The 19,360-nt window shown below is 39.8% G+C and overlaps 1 protein-coding gene across 3 annotated transcripts in view; it reads left to right on the top strand.

Moving 5' to 3' along the window:
• Nucleotides 1–19,360, top strand: part of fbln2 (fibulin 2) — a 167,020-nt gene that overhangs the window by 70,585 nt on the left and 77,075 nt on the right. For all 3 annotated transcript variants that reach the window (XM_041981731.1, XM_041981734.1, XM_041981733.1), the window contains exons 3-4: nt 12,484–12,604; nt 18,930–19,059. In XM_041981731.1, coding sequence (XP_041837665.1) covers nt 12,484–12,604; nt 18,930–19,059 — 251 coding nt within the window. The remainder of the gene's footprint in view (nt 1–12,483; nt 12,605–18,929; nt 19,060–19,360) is intronic.

Raw genomic sequence — 19,360 nt, forward strand, 5'->3', positions numbered from 1 at the left:
AGTGAACACTTCATGAACATGCTTTCATCTGTGTTGTCACGGCGGCTACTGTTGTTGCAGTACGTGTTTGAGAAAGTGAGATTCTAGAATGCACTAAACGTAATATAGTACAGTAATCCAGTCTACTGGAGATGAACCTCTGGAGGAGTTTCTATTGGTCTTACTGGGAGACTAGTGATTCTGTTGATGTTTCTGAGCTGGTGAAAAGGTGTCTTGGTGACAGCTTTGTTGTCAGATTAAAGTCCATTAACACTCCAATGTTTCAAACCTAGTCGATGGTTTGAAGAATTCCGAGTCTTAACAACACATTATTGCCAGGTTTTGGTTAAAACAAGTCTGTTGCATAAACTATTGTAAAAATTATATGATTATTAGAAAATGTAAAAATCGTTATCTACCCCGTAGGGGTGGGAGAAAAAATCGATTCACGTAAGCATCGCGTTTTTTTGTTTTACAATTTTTAAATCGATTTTTTTCTTCAAAAATCGATTTTTCCTTCAATTTAAACAATTCGTTTTAGTCTGCGTATAAGTCGGCTGGGAAAAGGGTTACTGCTTTTCTCCAACAGAGGGCGAAATGTTTTTCTTCGGCTATCGCGCGACGTGACGTTACATCCGTTTGCAGGAAAAAACTTAAAAAGAAGGCGGACAATGGCGGAGAATTTGCAAAACTGCGCGGAGATAAAACCTCCACCTTCTCATTTTAAGTCAAAAGTATGGACACATTTTGGATTTTTTGCTTTGAATGGAAAAGAAGAGCTGGACATGTCGAAAGCTATTTGTAAACGCTGTAATGCACAAGTCGCATACTGCGGAAACACGACCAACGTTACTGCCCACTTAGCAAGACACCACCCTGAGGTAAATGCAGAGCTAGTAGCCAAACGAACTGCAGCAGCAAGCCAGCAGACACTCAAAGCAGCACTGTACAAACTACCCAGCAGTTCTGAAAAAGCAAAACGCATAACTAAATCAATCGCCGACTTTATTTGTAAAGACCTGCGGCCTTATAGTGTTGTGGAAAACACGGGATTCAGGAACATGCTACACACGCTAGAGCCGAGGTACGTGATACCTTCCAGAAAGTATTTCTCTGAAACAGCAGTGCCTCAAATGTACAAGGACATTAAGGAGAAAGTCAAAGAAAAACTCATCAGAGCGGAACGTGTTGCTCTCACCTGCGATGCATGGACTTCACGGGCAACCCAGTCTTACATCACCATAACAGCCCATCACATCACTGAAGACTGGTCTCTGTCCTCCCACGTCCTCCAGACCAGGGTCATGCATGAGTGTCATACTGGCTCAAATTTAGCAGAGCTGCTTCGTAACGTGGTGACGGAGTGGTACATCACAGATAAAGACCCGGCTTTAGTGTCAGATAATGCTGCTAATATGGCCGCACAGTTAGCCGGCTTTCTCCATGTCAAGTGCTACGCACACACACTCAACCTGGCCTCTCAGCGTGCACTAAAGTTGCCAGCTGTAGCAAGACTACTCGGACGAGTACGGCGTGTGACTGGATTTTTCCATAGAAGTGCCATCGCACTTCATGTTTTGGAGCAAAAACAGAAGTTGCTGGAGCTCCCCGCGCACAAACTGATAACTGACATATCAACCAGGTGGAACAGTGCGTATGATATGGTCGAGCGTTTCCTCGAACAGCAGCCAGCAGTCACAGCTGCTCTGCTTTCCCCCGATGTGAGGAAAAAAGAGAAAGATATCAGCACCTTTACAGAGTCAGACATATCTAATGCGGAGGAGTTCATCCAGGCCCTGAAGCCAGTCAAGGTGGCTACAAGTGTTATGTCTGATGAGAACAACCCGACTGTCTCTGTCATAGCCCCACTTCATGCGCAACTCCTGCAAGCCACGCAGGAAACCCTCGGAGATCCTCCGTTTGTTAGAGACCTGAAAGAAGCAGTTCACCAAGACTTAAGTAAGAGGTACACGTCAGAGGTGGAAAAGGCCACACTTAATCTAGCATCAGCACTAGATCCAAGGTTTAAAGTGCTGCCATTCCTGACAGAAGAGGAGAAACAAGAAACATTTGCAAGAATGATCGCTGAAGCTGCAACCACCGTGGAACATTGTCAGGTAAACAAATAAATTAATAATATAATAATCATTAGAGACATGTTCTGTGAGTATTTAATTCACAATGTAGTACCACAGGGTTTCTGTGTGTGTTTAAATTGAACATTCTGGAGGTATATGCATTTTAAAATGTTTACATTATGATTATGAATAATGTATGTAGAACACTTTGCTCATGATGTATTGCAATTTAATGATCGAATAAGTAGAGTGCCATCAAAGAAGTGACATTTAAGTTATTTATATATTGTATTAATTATTTGTTATACTATTTGTTGTAGGAAGTAGAGGCAGAACCAGGAGGAACTTGGTGATTGTGCAGCTACTACAGAAGAGGGTCAGAGTAAAGGAGAAGATGGAGATTTCCAGGGCCCCCCATCTGCAAAAAGAAGAGTGTCCTGTGCACTAGATGAATTACTTGGGAACACTTTTGGGGAAACCAGCAGGCAGGTATCAGCACTTCCAGAGAAGTCAGCCTTTGACAGTGCTGCAGAGGAGGTGAAGGAGTACAACAGAGCTGCTCCTTTGCCACTGTCTGAAAGTCTGTTAGAGTGGTGGAAAGAACATCATTGTGAGTACCCTCTCCTGGTTAAACTAGCCAAGCGGTACTTATGTGTACCAGGGACAAGTGTCTCTGCTGAACGTGTCTTCTCTACAGCTGGGGATATTGTCACCGCTCAGAGGAGCAGCCTCACCACAGAGCATGTTGACCAGCTCTTGTTTTTGCACAAGAATCTTGATATTCCGAAGCACTAACTTGATGAAGCAGCAGAGTGTTTGAAAAGTGCATGTTGTTGTTCATGGTATTGTAGATTTTATGTACTACTTTTGAAGTCCAGGGTTTTGAAAGGACACTTCAAATTCAACTTCATATGAAGTTAAAGGCACACATTTGAGTTTTCAGGGGCTCTAACCATTTTGGCCTGGCATTTGTTTTCTCATAGCACTGACTGAGCAGGAACAGCTAAATAAGTGCTTGAGTACATTTTTTGCCTCTTTTATATGCAGTCAAGGCTTTGAAGAGAGTGTTTTAGTTATTTTATTACTTCCTTATTAACCTTACGTTAATTTAAAGGCTGCAATTTGTATTGTGTGCAGGTAAATGTAGCAGTTCATTTCAGAAAGTTAGGTTTTTTTATTCAGTTTGTTAAAAAAGTTTAAGATGTGGAAAGTAAGAATAACTTTCTTATCTTTTTTCTATACCTCTTACATGCAGTCCAGGCTTTTGAAAAAAGTATCAGTTGAAACAGCTTGTGCAAACATATTGCTGCTGAATGAATCTTAAAAACAGACTAACACGTGATGTGCATTTTTTTAATGGGAAAAATGGCTCCCGATAGTCTGTAGACATAGTTTCAACTATAGTTGTCAAAAAAGCAAACAAAAAAATCACAAAAATCGGCTGTATCAAAGAATCGCAATTTAAATCGAATCGGCAAACAGAAAATTGTAAAAGAATTGAATCGGGAGAAAAGCATATCGTCCCAGCCCTACTACCCCGTGTTGTGTTGGTGTTGTTGTGGTTCTTTAGCTTTGCCAAACACTGGAAGAGACTGTAGTCAAATGGGACAAAAATCATATTACTGATGATCAAGCATAGAAAAAAAACAACTTGTCCTGTGTTGTCCTGTACAGCTTATGTCTGTTCTTTATTTTTTATTGTTTTTGTTCTCAAGCTAACTTTTAACCAATTAGCTTTCATTTGGATCATATGGAAGATGGACTGTATTTTTTTTCACCCTTGTAGCCATCATGCAATTGTCAAGCCCCTGCAGGTAGCCATTAAAAGAAAAGAGGTCAGTTTAATGGCTGCATGCCACTTTACACCAAACAGGAAACAGGGACAGTTGACAACCAGCTGCTGAACATTATCCTGCAGAGGTTTATGTGGTGTCCTCCCAGCTGACACAGAGCAAAGACCAGGCAAGAAAACTACCAGAAAATGCTAGATAAACAGTCAATGGACATGAATGTCAGAAGAAAACGCAGAGAACTGCAGAGAACTGCAGGAAACCTTTGTTGAATCATTTAAAAGGAAAAAAAAGTTGGATTATTTTCTGTGGTTTTGTCTCTGTGATTTTTTTTTTCACGTGATGCATCATTTGTTGGAATTTTAACAGAAGGGGTATTGATTTGTGCTGCTCTGTCCAGTCCATCTGCTTAATGTGAGAAAATCTCTGGACTACATCTGTCTTTATAAAAAGGAAATGAGTCTGACGTTTTGGAGAAGGATTCCCTTTTGCTGTGGTCAGTACGTACTGCTTCAGTTTAGACCCACAGAAGAACCTCCACTACATCTGCAGTGGTCAGCACTAATAGGCTAATATTTCCAGACAGCCATGGCATCCATCTGAAAAATAGATCGGAGAGAAAAATCTTTCCTGCTGACCAGATCATGAAGAGGAAATAATGATGTCTACCATCATCCTGATGGTTTCTGTGGTGGACTGAACCAGGTGGAGGTTCGGAGACGGGATGAGTTTCAGGAAAGACCTTAAACAGAACTGCACTGTGGAGCGAATGTTCAAGTGGAAAACTCTGAGAGAGTTAAAGGTTATGGAGGATCTCCACAGTCATAAGACTTGAAATAAAGAATAAATCTTCTTCCAGTCCACATCATGCAGGTCAGACATTCCCAGATCATCATCGCGCTGCATCACACCATCCATCCTGGGTGTGGTCTCTTCTCCAGACCAAAATATTTTTATTTCCGTAAAACAATTCAAAATCTGACTGATATCAAACAGGAATGAATCTGGGAATGATGCTAGGAATGTTGTGGGAATTATGCTGGGGATGATTCTGGGATTGATGCTGGGAATGTGTGTGTCACTTCTGTTAACAGTGAACTATGGGTAATTATCTACAACTTCTCAAGCTTTGTAAATGTTAAAATGATTTTTTTTACTGCTGTGTGTTTCACATAAAGACGTTTGAGTTTTCCTGTGTGTCTCTACATTCAGCTTCCATGGAGCTGAACATATAAGGTTTTAGAGAGTTTTTCTGTTATTGGTCACCTTCTCCAGTTAGTGCACGTTCACGAGAAGAAATCCACACCCACTTTCACTGCTCAGTGTGATGCGGAAGACATCGCGATGGACACGTTTTGCTTGAGGCTTTGCCGCCCAGAAACGCTCCATGTCCTTGTGAAAACACCATGCACTAGTTTGTGGTGTTTCAGGTGCAGCTGGGTTTTGGACACAGCGCTTCACATGCTTTGGGGATTTTGTGGAAATATATCAGTATCCTCACTTTTACAAGGAGTGTTGAGACCTTGTCCACTTATAGAGAAGGACAAACTAAGTGTGTGTGCGATGAGTCGTATATGTGGCTTCATCTCTGCAAGTGTTCCAGCCAGTAATATGTTTGATGCATTATCAGTGACCAGTGCAGGCTTCTTTTCTTCAATCTTCCATTCACAGCAAACATCATGCAGTAAAGGTGCCAGATTTTCTCCTTTGTGTTCCTCGTTGAAAGCTCTGGTCTGGAGAACAGAGTTTTTCATGCTCCAGTCAGCATCAATATAGTGTGCTGTGACTGTAATGTATGTTTGAGTAGCACAAGGCTGAAATCCAGGAATACATCAATGTTGCTTTCATGAAGTGCTGGATACATGAGGAGAAATCCTATTTGTCCTGTTTTTTATGGCTTACCTAAAGTGCATAAATGTTTGGAAAATCCTCCTCTTCACCCTCTTGTGGCATGTACTGGCAGCCTGACAGAAATCCTAGAAACAGCCACAACACAAACCCTCAGTTTGTAAACTTTTTTGTAAAAAAAAAAAAAAAGACGGTCTTTGCCCTAGGGCTGGGCAATATGGCCTAAAAATAAAATCTCAGATTTTTTAAAACCAAATCCGATTTCCGATTTTAATAGATTTTTTTTCTTTTCTTTTACAAAACATAAATAAACTTATTAAAAACATTTATTTGTTTATATAGATGAATGCCAGCAAAAATAATTATTATGTCGTAGCTTTTCCACCATATAAACCACTTCATATCTTACATAGAAATATGTGACACGATGCATCCGTGATCTCTTTCCATCTGGATCTTATCACACAGGATCCACTGCAGGAATAATTCCCCTGATGAAGGTTGTCTCTTAACGAGGGTTTGAGGCATTTCTCACTGCAGTTATACGCACAGCTAAATCCCAGACGTGAGTGAAGGGTCACTTCACTGAAAATCTGTCAGACAAACACCGTTCTGGTGTGGAGGGAGGGCCAAGTCTGCTGCTAACTAACAATGGAAAAAATCCTGATTTTCATAAAAATAAAATCCCCAGAAATGGAAAATTCGATTTAATTCGATTAATCGCCCAGCCCTACTTTGCCCTACCTTCTTTCCTTGGTGACACTGTGGATATACTTAACAAAATGAAAGTGTTGAAGTATGAACAGCAGGATGTACAGAGCCTGTATACATACATTCCCCATGCAGTAGGCCTTGATGCTCTAACTCACTATCTTAACTCTGAGTGCTCTTGACCTGACTTTGTCAGAAATCAATAAACCTTTTAAATACCGTAACTCTTTATTTGTACAAACTCAAGGTACATCTATGGGTAATGCATTTGCTCCTTCCAATGCTTACTTAGTGATGGGTCTTTGGGAAGAAAATTTATTTCCAATCTAATATTTTTTCCCAAAATAGTCTTGTGGTGGAGATATATTGATGCATCCAGGATATTTTGAGAGGTGATTTAAAAAAAACTGTTTGAATTTCTGAAACACAATTAATTCCTCAACCAGCTCTTTGTCATTTACAACGGAGTATAATGAGACCTCTATTCATTTCCTTACACTTTACAAAGGTGTCAATAATACAATTGAAACTACTGTCTTTTGTAAACTTTTGCGTAGAAATACACTACTGAGAGCTGAAAGTAATCACCCGAACGCCTCATTCAGAATATCCCTACTGGTCAGTTGTTGAGATGCTGAAACTGTACCATGACAGAGTTTTGAGTCTAAAGCTGCTGAAATGTCAGTCAGGTTATTCTACATCTATGATAACCTCACAGAGCTTTACAGAGAATCACTATTGTTTAAAAAACTAAACAGTTTCCTCTCAGATTATTTTTTTCTACAGAATACTCCCCTCTGGTTGGACAAGACCGTCGTTAAGTTCTGTCAGCTCTGACCCCATCTGATCACAATGAAACGCTGCTGTGATTCAGAGACAGATTGGTCCATTCAGACTAAAAACTATCGAAAACTACGTGCTGGCATCCAAACCAACCCACAGGATTTTTTTCATTGTGATGACTGTGCTCTGTGTTCTGCTTCATCAGAAGTTCTTCATTCATCCATGTACAGGTAACAAACACCCCATTAAAACCTTTATAAACTGTAGTAGCGCACATGTGGTGTATCTACTGAAATGTCCCTTTGGTTTATGTCTAGCAGACTAAAAGAGCTCTAAAAACTCCCATAAGACTGCCGTCTGCACACAAAATATGGACAATGTGATCGTCTGGCATTATGCACAAGCCGACCATGATTCTGCATCCTTAAAGTTCTGGGAATAAAAAAATCTGCCCACCCTCTAGAGGAGGAGACATTATTAAGCTTTTATTTCACGGTTCACGCTGGGTTTATACTCAACACAGTGGAACCCTTTGGTATTATTAAACAACTGAATTGGTCGTGTTTTCGTTGCTAGATTTTTGTGTTGATCTCATTGATGTGGCTGAACTGAAAAATGTTTTAGGTGTTGTTTTGCACATGATCTTTGGCTATCTTTTGTGATATTTTATGCTCCTTTTTATTGTATGAAAGTTGTTGGGTGAGCATATAGTGAACACATAGGTAAGCCCCACCATACTCTGCTTTGACCAATGGGCTTTTGACATGACTCTACTCCACTTCTAATCCACTCTGTTCACTGGCATTAGACTATAATTATCTGCCCGTTTGCTGTGTTTACTTGTGACTAATGAAGACGAAGTGTCGAAACGTTAGTCCTCTAGTTTGCACAATAAAGCTGTAAATCCATCAGTAAGCTCCAGCTCTTTCTCTTTTCTTCTTGCAAGTTTGATGTCCTTCAGCTGTGTGAAGCACCTGATACAGCCAGTATGTTCTTGGAAGAAGCGCAGAATGCCTTGATTTCATAAAAATCTCAGGTATTTGCATTTGTTGAATTATATAATATTTCAAATTAGACTTACCAAAGGTTTGTTATTAATATAAGCAGACCTCATAAATTAGTGCGTTGTATTTGTGACGCGAGGGAGTGTTGTACGTGTAAAAGAAAAAACCATAAATGGCCATAAAGTTCCTCTCACCTCTGGCATCACACCGGCCTATTTCGCCATGGCGTCGCCTGATATTACATTAAGGGAATATTGCATGCAGAAAATGGCCAAATCTAATCTTGAAACCATGTGAAGCAAATTTTTTGATGTAGCAAGTTTTAATTACAGCAACGTCATGTTTTCACCAGGAACTCACACAGAGAAGCATCATCGGCTCTGCTGTGTGAAATGCTTTCTGGCATCAAAATGTATAAAAGTTATTGTAATTCCTGTTTTTTTCTTCTTCTTTCTCTCTTCTTATCAAAAGAAATTAGGTTCATGTTCTCAAAGTTGAAACGACTTCACTGTATGATGAATATGAAGAATATGGAAATGCTTTACTCTGTATGAAAGCCAACAAAAGGTTTACTGAGTTGAAAAACAAAAGCTTCTCTTCAAAGGGTATGGAGTTTGATGTGTTTGCTGGAGTGTTCATGCAAATATGTGGATAAAAGCAGCAGAGTGAGACGGCTTTGGGGCTGATGGGGAGGTTTAAAGGGCTCCTGGTTCTCTGTAGTAATAACCAGCAGCAGCTTTTCTAACGGAGTTTCTCTGCAGACTCCATCACAGCTGCAGGTTTGCTGTTAGGAAGAGATTTGACTCTCAGTGGGACAGTTTGGCCATAAATGGCATTGATGGTTGACCTTATCCTTTCAAGCATTTCTCTGTTTTTAAATCATGTAATCATTTTAGAAGTGTGACATACACTTATTGTCCAATTTATCAGCTCCATCTGTTCAATTTGCAACCAGCCAATCACACTGCAGCATGTAGTCATGTAGACGTGGTGAAGACGACTTACTGGAGTTCAAGCTGAGCATCAGAATGAAGAAGAAAGAGGATTTAAGAAACTTTGAACGTGGCATGGTTGCTGGTCTGAGTGTTTACTGGGATTCTCGCCCAAAACCATCTCCAGGATTTCCAAAAAATGGTCTGAAGAAGAGAAAATATCCAGAGCAGCAGTTGTCTGGACCAGGATGCAGCAGAAGACACACCGGGTGCCTCCTGCCAGCTAAGAACAGGAAACTGAGGCTACAATTCACACACACTCACCAACACTGGACAATAGAAGATGGAGAAACCTTGCTGGTCTGATGAGTCTCCATTTCAGCTCCACATTCAGATGCTAGGCTCAGAATTTGCTGGAAACATCATGAAAACATGCTGTCCCCTGCTAAGATGAGGTAGAACCATCATGGAGGGATGAAACCCTACGTGGTCTTTACCACCAACAGGTTTATCAGTGCTTAGAGATGGCTGGTCTGAAAGACAGCAGAGATTATCTGGTCATGGCTTAACAGAAACAGGAACTGAGGATGACAGCGAAAGAGGTCGGGGTCTACCACACCAGACAGGACCACATGCAGAGAGGCCTCCAACACAGTCCAAAGCATAGCATCGATTCTGGACCTCGAAGGCCGCTGTCCTGCAGGTTTTAGATGTTTCCTGCTGCAACACACCTGATTCAAATTAAATGGTTGTCAGCTTGTTTTCAAACTCTGTAACAGTTTCTTAATGGCTCATAATTTAAGTCAGGTATGTCAGGAAACATCTAAAACCTGTGAGAAGGTAACAAGGCAGCCAGGGGTAATTACAGTACTAGAGGCCATGACCTCCAAACTGGAAGAGTGGCTCAAACAGATCCCAGGAACACCATCAGAAGATAACAGTCCCAGGAACAGTCATAGGACCAGTCATGGGAACATTCCTAGAAACAGTCCTCGAAACAGTTCCAGGAACAGTCGTAGGAACATTTCTTGGAACAGTCCCAGGAACAGTCATAGGAACAGTTGCAGGAACATTCCTTGGAACAGTCCCAGGAACAGTCATAGGAACAGTCATGGGAACATTCCTAGAAACAGTCCCATGAACAGTCCTTGGAACAGTCATAGGAACATTCCCCAGAACAGTTCCAGGAACAGTCATAGGAACAGTTGTAGGAACATTCCTAGAAACAGTCCCAGGAACAGTCATAAGAACAGTCGTAGGAACATCCTCGGAACAGTTCCAGGAACAGTCCTTGGAAAGGGCATAGGAACAGTTGTAGGAACATTCCTGGAAACAGTCCCAGGAACAGTCATAGGAACAGTCGTAGGAACATTCCTAGAAACAGTTCCAGGAACATTCATAGGAACAGTCGTGGGAACATCCTCGCAAGAGTTCCAGGAACAGTCATAGGAACAGTCGTAGGAACATTCCTAGAAACAGTCCCAGGAACAGTCATAGGAACAGTCAAAGGAACATTCCTAGAAACAGTCCCAGGAACAGTCATAGGAACAGTCATAGGAACATTCCTAGAAACAGTCCCAGGAACAGTCATAGGAACAGTCAAAGGAACATTCTTAGAAACAGTCCCAGGAACAGTCATAGGAACATTCCTAGAAACAGTCCCAGGAACAGTCATAAAAACAGTCAAAGGAACATTCCTAGAAACAGTCCCAGGAAAAGTCAAAGGAATAGTCAAAGGAACATCCTCGGAACAGTTCCAGGAACAGTCCTTGGAACAGTCATATGAACAGTTGTATGAACATTCCTCAGAACAGTTCCAGGAACAGTCATAGGAACAGTCGTGGGAACATTCCTGGAAACAGTCCCAGGAACAGTCATAGGAACAGTCGTAGGAACATTCCTAGAAACAGTCCCAGGAACAGTCATAGGAACAGTCGTAGGAACATTCCTAGAAACAGTCCCAGGAACAGTCATAGGAACAGTCAAAGGAACATTCTTAGAAACAGTCCCAGGAACAGTCATAGGAACAGTCGTGGGAACATTCCTAGAAACAGTCCCAGGAACAGTCATAGGAACAGTCAAAGGAACATTCCTAGAAACAGTCCCAGGAACAGTCATAGGAATAGTCAAAGGAACATCCTCGGAACAGTTCCAGGAACAGTCCTTGGAACAGTCATAGGAACAGTTGTAGGAACATTCCTCGGAACAGTTCCAGGAAGAGTCATAGGAACAGTCATAGGAACATTCCTAGAAACAGTCCCAGGAACAGTCATAGGAACAGTCAAAGGAACATTCTTAGAAACAGTCCCACGAACAGTCATAGGAACAGTCGTGGGAACATTCCTAGAAACAGTCCCAGGAACAGTCATAGGAACAGTCAAAGGAACATTCCTAGAAACAGTCCCAGGAACAGTCATAGGAACAGTCGTAGGAACATCCTCGGAACAGTTCCAGGAACAGTCCTTGGAACAGTTTGGCGCCTCACTGGAGCAGCACTGGAGGGTTTGAATTTTCTCTTTTTAGTGGATAAATATGTGTTTCCAAAAAAATTAAACAAACTAAAAGGATATAAGAAAAGTTTAACTGATAACCCGAAGAGATTAACAGAACTGTTTTATTCACACTTCATTAGATGCAAATTTGAGATTTGGGGACTACATGTTAATTCTTAGGGGATTAAAAACTGCTGGAGTCTGAGGTCTGGCTTTCTGGTCTGGCACAACATTTCAACCATACTTCAGGGAGGACCATATATCCTTCCATATGTCATGATCTGCGGGTTCTAGTTGTGTTACCGGTTTAATTCTTGTTTGTTCTGCTGCGGTCTGTTCTGTTGTTTTCAGGTTAATAACAGTATGACCTGATCCACACAGCGGCTGAAAGTCTTTATTTAAGGTCCTTTTAGTTACATGGTACTACACCAGAATTGGAGAAGGGGGGCTTTCATTGTTCCTGGTACTTTTTGTAGTACCACCTCAAACATATTTTGTTATTGTTTGGAAAACAAAAAAGGAAAGGTTTGAGTCCATTAAGCAGGCCCGGCTGCAGCGTGTCATGGAGAAACAGTCGTCCTTGTTGCTGGGCTGTCGCAGCCTGCATGTCGCCTGTCAAACTTCTAACTTTTCACATCTAGCCGCGGTCCAGATGGTTTCACTGTTAGTTCACAAGCGTGTTGAATGGTTCTTCAGTATGATAATAATTTTTCAGTCTACCATATGCTTCTGTCTGACAGCTTCCTGTATTCAGTGCACGCTTCTGTCTGTAGCTCAGCAGACTCGGGATTTACTGCACAGCTGCTGTAAATTCGTCAGCACTGTGTTTGTTGATGTGTGCATATCTGCATGTGTCTTGGCTGTAGATCCTGGTGTTTCAGCTAAAGTCCTGCTGCAGGACTGCTGCACTGCCGGCCAGAGATGGGCCAGAGAAAACCTCCACTGCAGCCACATGCCTGAGCTGAATGACAAGCATTCTGTTTGCAGGTAAGTCACATGTTCAGCTGCCATGAAATAAAGTATATGTGATTATTTAAATGAATATCTTTTCATTGGTATTAAGGAGTAGTGTGTTCTCCCATCCACCATCTTCTTTATAAAGTACTAAAAACTACAAGGAGGCTGATCAAAGTTTATAAAAAGTGGAATTCCAGGATTACAGAGCAGTCTCAAGTTGTAGGATGTGAATGTAGGAGATAGCGGCTGCTTTAGAGTTCCCTCCAGTAATGAATATTATTGTTTTTAAAATGATACATGGAGTATCATTTTAAACAACTCCGTATTACGGTTTTTAATGATTGGTTAGGAAATCATTTCTTTTTTCCCACACTTTTTTTATATATCTTGCAAAATGAAGCATTTTCGTATTAAAAGAAACATTCACAAATTTATTTAAACTGCATTTTTCACTACATCGGACACACGTTGTTTAAAAAATAACATTTTTTTTCAAACCTCCTGCACACTGATGTGTGAGCCTGACACATTTTTGGATCATGATTTCTGTAAGTGGGATTTACAGAGAAAGAAGAAAAATAAATTCACCGCAGAGCAGTGCTGCAGACAGATAAAAACTGTCAAATGATTAAAATTTTAATCTGATTATTCACAGCTTAGAAATGAATTAATCGTGATTAATCACTATTCACGACTATGCCTTAAAATCTGCCTGTTATTACTGTATTGCATGCAGTGGCGGCTGGTGAAAAAAATTCTTGGTGGGGCTGATGTGCCGCTAAATTTCCCTGCCTACTCCAGTATAACCATTCAAATTAACAGTCAGAAAATGGCTTAAATTCCACAATAATAATTTAATTTTCTTCTCAAAATTACAGATAAAGTATATTAACAATTCACATAGGAATTTAGGCTTTAGAAAGGAACAGTATCAAAAACAAAACAAAAAAAAAAAACGGTATCAAAAACAAAATTCAGGTACAGCTATGATATCAACTGAACCTACACAAATCAACAATGTGTGTGCACGGGTGTGTGTGTGTGTGTGTGTGTGTGTGTGTGTGTGTGTGTGTGTGTGTGTGTGTGTGTGTGTGTGTGTGTGTGTGTGTGTGTGTGTGTGTGTGTGTGTGAGCGAGAGAGAGACAGACAGAGATAAGATGAACTGAATGAGGTGGAGAGTTATTATTTGTACAAGAACTTTGCTCGTCTGTCTTTCTGTGTGGCAAATTTCTCAATGACCCTGTTGTTGAAGTCAGGAATGTCTCGTCAGTTTTTTCTCTATAGAGAGCATGGCCAGAGCATTGAGCTGATCTTGTGCCATGGTGTTTCCAAGGAAAGTATTTATCCTGTTTAAAGTAGAGAAGCACCTCTCTGACTCTGATGTTGTCATCGGCGTGGTGATGAGGATGTTTAGAAGACTTACGCTTTCAGTGAATGTGTCTTGAAGATTGTTTTCCATCAAAACCTGATAGAGAGCCAATGCACCACTGCAACTCTGGAACTCCTCGTTTTCATAGATCAAGGACAGTTCTTAAGTCTGGCCTTATCCAATGAGGGATAGGCTTCCACTGTGGCTTCCAGTGCTGAATCTGGGAACTTTGTGCTGTGTTGCTGGAACAAGTCTCCTTGCAACAGAGTGGCGCTGACGAGGTGCTTGGTGAATGAAAACCTGTCCTTGGCATGGCTCATAATGGTGTCACATACCTATGCAATGACATATAATTTTTAAAAATATTGTATATTATGACAATATACATTTCAGTCAGGATTACTATATCAAATGGCCAGCATCTTCATTAGATTTGATCTGATGATCTGATTCAAATCAGAACAAGCAGCAAGTGCTCACCTCCAGTGCCAAATGGTGTTGCGTGCCTTCTCCCAGTGTCCTCCTTTTCTTTGTGGGTGGCTCCTGAACCTGTCTTCTGTACTCCTCATCCTCCTCCAGATTAGGAACAGCCTCCCTGATCCAATAGAGGAATTTTGTGAGTAAGTTCTGAAAACTGGCGAGGGATATATTAATCAAACCCAAGGCTGTGTTACTACGGAAGCGTGGAACTGTCACCCAAATAAAAGAAAAATCCGACCTTATCATGTTATAACGTGATATGTTTATTGTAAAAACGTGAAACGTATCACGTTATAACATGATAAGTTCATTGTAAAAACATAAAACGTATCACGTTATAACGTGATAAGTTTATTGTAAAAACGTGAAACGTATCACGTTATAACGTGATAAGTTTATTGTAAAAACGTGAAACGTATCACGTTATAACGTGATACTTTATTGTAAAAACGTGAAACGTATCACGTTATAACGTGATACTTTATTGTAAAAACGTGAAACGTATCACGTTATAACGTCATACTTTATTGTAAAAACGTGAAACGTATCACGTTATAACGTGATACTTTATTGTAATAACGTGAAACGTATCACAGTATAACGTGATACTTTATTGTAAAAACGTGAAACGTATCACGTTATAACGTCATACTTTATTGTAAAAACGTGAAACGTATCACGTTATAACGTGATACTTTATTGTAATAACGTGAAACGTATCACAGTATAACGTGATACTTTACTGTAAAAACGTGAAACGTATCACGTTATAACGTGATACTTTATTGTAAAAACGTGACACGTATCACGTTATAACGTCATACTTTATTGTAAAAACGTGAAACAAATCACGTTATAACGTGATACTTTATTGTAACAATGTCAAACGTATCACGTTATAACGTCATACTTTATTGTAAAAACGTGAAACGTATCACGTTATAACGTGATACTTTATTGTAAAAATGTGAAACGAATCACGTTTTAACGTGATACTTTATTGTAATAACGTGAAACGTATCACGGTATAACGTGATAAGTTTATTGTAAAAACGTGAAACGTATCACGTTATAATGTGATACTTTATTGTAAAAACGTGAAACGTATCACGTTATAATGTGATAAGTTTATTGTAAAAACGTGAAACGTATCACGTTATAACGTGTTAAGTTTATTGTAAAAATGTGAAATGTATCACGTTATAATGTGATACTTTATTGTAAAAATGTGAAACGTATCACGTTATAACGTGATAAGTTTATTGTAAAAACGTGAAACGTATCACGTTATAACGTCATACTTTATTGTAAAAACGTGAAACAAATCACGTTATAACGTGATACTTTATTGTAATAATGTGAAACGTATCACGTTATAACGTCATACTTTATTGTAAAAACGTGAAACGTATCACGTTATAACGTGATACTTTATTGTAAAAATGTGAAACGAATCACGTTTTAACGTGATACTTTATTGTAATAACGTGAAACGTATCACGGTATAACGTGATAAGTTTATTGTAAAAACGTGAAACGTATCACGTTATAATGTGATAAGTTTATTGTAAAAACGTGAAACGTATCACGTTATAACGTGATAAGTTTATTGTAAAAATGTGAAATGTATCACGTTATAATGTGATACTTTATTGTAAAAATGTGAAACGTATCACGTTATAACGTGATAAGTTTATTGTAAAAACGTGAAACGTATCACGTTATAACGTGATACTTTATTGTAAAAACTTGAAACGTATCACGTTATAACGTGATAAGTTTATTGTAAAAACGTGAAACGTATCACGTTATAACGTGATACTTTATTGTAAAAACTTGAAACGTATCACGTTATAATGTGATACTTTATTGTGTTTCTGTTACACATAGACTCCAGAGAGACAAGGGCACGTTAACAAGGGTTTATTTAATGAATAGTACACGGAAGATAAACATACTGGTACCGGTACTGGAGGAGGTAGTAGGGTTGAGGAATCAGGGAATGGAGAGGGAGTGAGTCCATAAGGTGTGTGGTTTGAGGTCCGACAAGGAGTAACTGAGACAGTGGAGTATATAAGGACTGGAGAGTCAATGGGGAACAGGTGTGACAAGTTGGGTTAACGCTGATGAGTGGATCAGGAACTGGTGTGAAGAATCAGGGGAGTGCTGGAGGAATGGCTGAGTGACTGTAACAGTTTCCCTGAGTTTGGTTCATGTTTAAATATATTACATTACACCATTACTTTTCAAAACCACCAATCAAATTATGTAATAAAACTCTTACTCAACAGTTTTTAAGAAGTCTCCATCCCAGGGGGCAGGTGCATCAGAACCTCTTTGTTCTCGTATCAGTCATGTTGAGCTTCATACATCATACTGTAGCTTAGATTGTAATCACTCTTCTTTTAGTGTGCGATCTGACTCTAGCTAATCGTGTGATCAGACTTTAATTTAGCATGCGATCATATTCTAGCTTAGCATGTGATCATATTCTAGCTAAGCGTGTGATCATATTCTGGGGCGTGTGATCATATTCTAGCTTAGCATGTGATCATATTCTAGCTAAGCGTGTGATCATATTCTGGGGCGTGTGATCATATTCTAGCTTAGCATGTGATCATATTCTAGCTTAGCATGTGATCATATTCTAGTTTAGCATGTGATCATATTGTAGCTAAGCGTGTGATCATATTCTGGGGCGTGTGATCATATTCTAGCTTAGCGTGTGATCATATTCTAGCTTAGCATGTGATCATATTGTAGCTTAGCGTGTGATCATATTGTAGCTTAGCATGTGATCATATTCTAGCTTAGCATGTGATCATATTGTAGCTTAGCGTGTGATCATATTGTAGCTTAGCGTGTGATCATATTCTAGCTTAGCATGTGATCATATTGTAGCTTAGCGTGTGATCATATTCTAGCTTAGCATGTGATCATATTCTAGCTTAGCATGTGATCATATTCTAGCTTAGCATGTGATCATATTCTAGCTTAGCGTGTGATCATATTCTAGCTTAGCATGTGATCATATTCTAGCTTAGCATGTGATCATATTCTAGCTTAGCGTGTGATCAAAGTCTAGCTTAGCATGTGATCATATTCTAGCTTAGCATGTGATCATATTCTAGCTTAGCATGTGATCATATTCTAGCTTAGCGTGTGATCAAATTCTAGCTTAGCATGTGATCATATTCTAGCTTAGCATGTGATCATATTCTAGCTTAGCATGTGATCATATTCTAGCTTAGCATGTGATCATATTCTAGCTTAGCATGTGATCATATTCTAGCTTAGCGTGTGATCAAATTCTAGCTTAGCATGTGATCATATTCTAGCTTAGCATGTGATCATATTCTAGCTTAGCATGTGATCATATTCTAGCTTAGCGTGTGATCAAATTCTAGCTTAGCGTGTGATCATATTCTAGCTTAGCATGTGATCATATTCTAGCTTAGCATGTGATCATATTCTAGCTTAGCGTGTGATCAAATTCTAGCTTAGCATGTGATCATATTCTAGCTTAGCATGTGATCATATTGTAGCTTAGCATGTGATCATATTATAGCTTAGCGTGTGATCAAATTCTAGCTTAGCATGTGATCATATTGTAGCTTAGCGTGTGATCAAATTCTAGCTTAGCATGTGATCATATTCTAGCTTAGCATGTGATCAAATTCTAGCTTAGCATGTGATCATATTGTAGCTTAGCGTGTGATCAAATTCTAGCTTAGCATGTGATCAAATTCTAGCTTAGCATGTGATCATATTCTAGCTTAGCGTGTGATCATATTCTAAATTAGTGTATGATCACATTCTTCAGGGACCGTTGGATGACACAACACATCCTCGCTTCCACCAGGCTCTGTTTGCTGCATGTAGTTCACCACTTTTCAGTACTTTAAAGTGTCCAGTGTCTCTTCAAGGCCACCCATCCGATCTACTGTCTCCGGGGAAGACGCAGGGCATGATCCGTGTTTACAACAAGCCTGCTATCACACAGTTGGGAGGTTTCGATGGCCCATGATAACTTTATGAACTTTATGATCTAGCTGTACAGCTGGGCCTGAAAAGCTGGCTACTGTCCTGTAAAAGCTCTGTGGTTTATTTTTTAGTTACATCTCACCTTGCTGTTTAATTCCCAGCCTTCAACCCGGAGTGAGGTTAGGACAGTGACTTTTAGTTGTCTGAAATTTCATTACTCTGGTTTTAGTTGGTTTTATTGGTTATAAATATTTTCAAAGTAATGCGTGTCTGTTTTATGTTTATTTTTTATTCTACAGCACTTTGGTCAGCCTTGTCATTTCTTAAAGTGCCCTATAAATAAAGATGGTATGGAATGAGAAATAACAGAAATAACCATTTTACAATCTACAAGGTCCAGAGGATGTGGTGCTGATGTACCTGCACAGTGTTTGACAGGTGGTTTGATTCCCTCATGGTTGTTTCCAGGATGATGTAAACTCTCAAATCAGAAATGAAATCTTGTGTGTGGTTGTGTTGTAGTATGGTGTGGAAGCAGTGCTGCCTGAGCACCGTGAAGGAGAGCCAGTGTGAATCAGGCGTGACTTCGGCCCGAGCAGGACACACGTGTGAAGGTGACGAGGAACACCCGTGCAGAGATGACTCCCACCAGGTACAAGCACTGGAAAATGGACAAGAAAGAAACTACAGAAACAGTTAAACCTTAAGACATGAGATCATATGTGGATGACAAACACATTTATCCATCAGGTTCTTCATAAAACAAACTATTAAGTAATTAAAGTTCCCCCTTAGAAGAAAAGGAAGGTATGAATCACAGATTTTAATAGTTCAAGCTGAAAGTGGAGATGAAAGCAGTTCAAAGTTGAGTACTGGGAATAATGAGTCAGGAGAGCTGTGCCTGTTTTTTATTTTTTTAGCTGAAAGTGTTGAAACATCCTTGTTTTAATCAG

Source organism: Melanotaenia boesemani, chromosome 3, assembly GCF_017639745.1.
Source record: "Melanotaenia boesemani isolate fMelBoe1 chromosome 3, fMelBoe1.pri, whole genome shotgun sequence".
NCBI classification, from domain to species: domain Eukaryota; kingdom Metazoa; phylum Chordata; class Actinopteri; order Atheriniformes; family Melanotaeniidae; genus Melanotaenia; species Melanotaenia boesemani.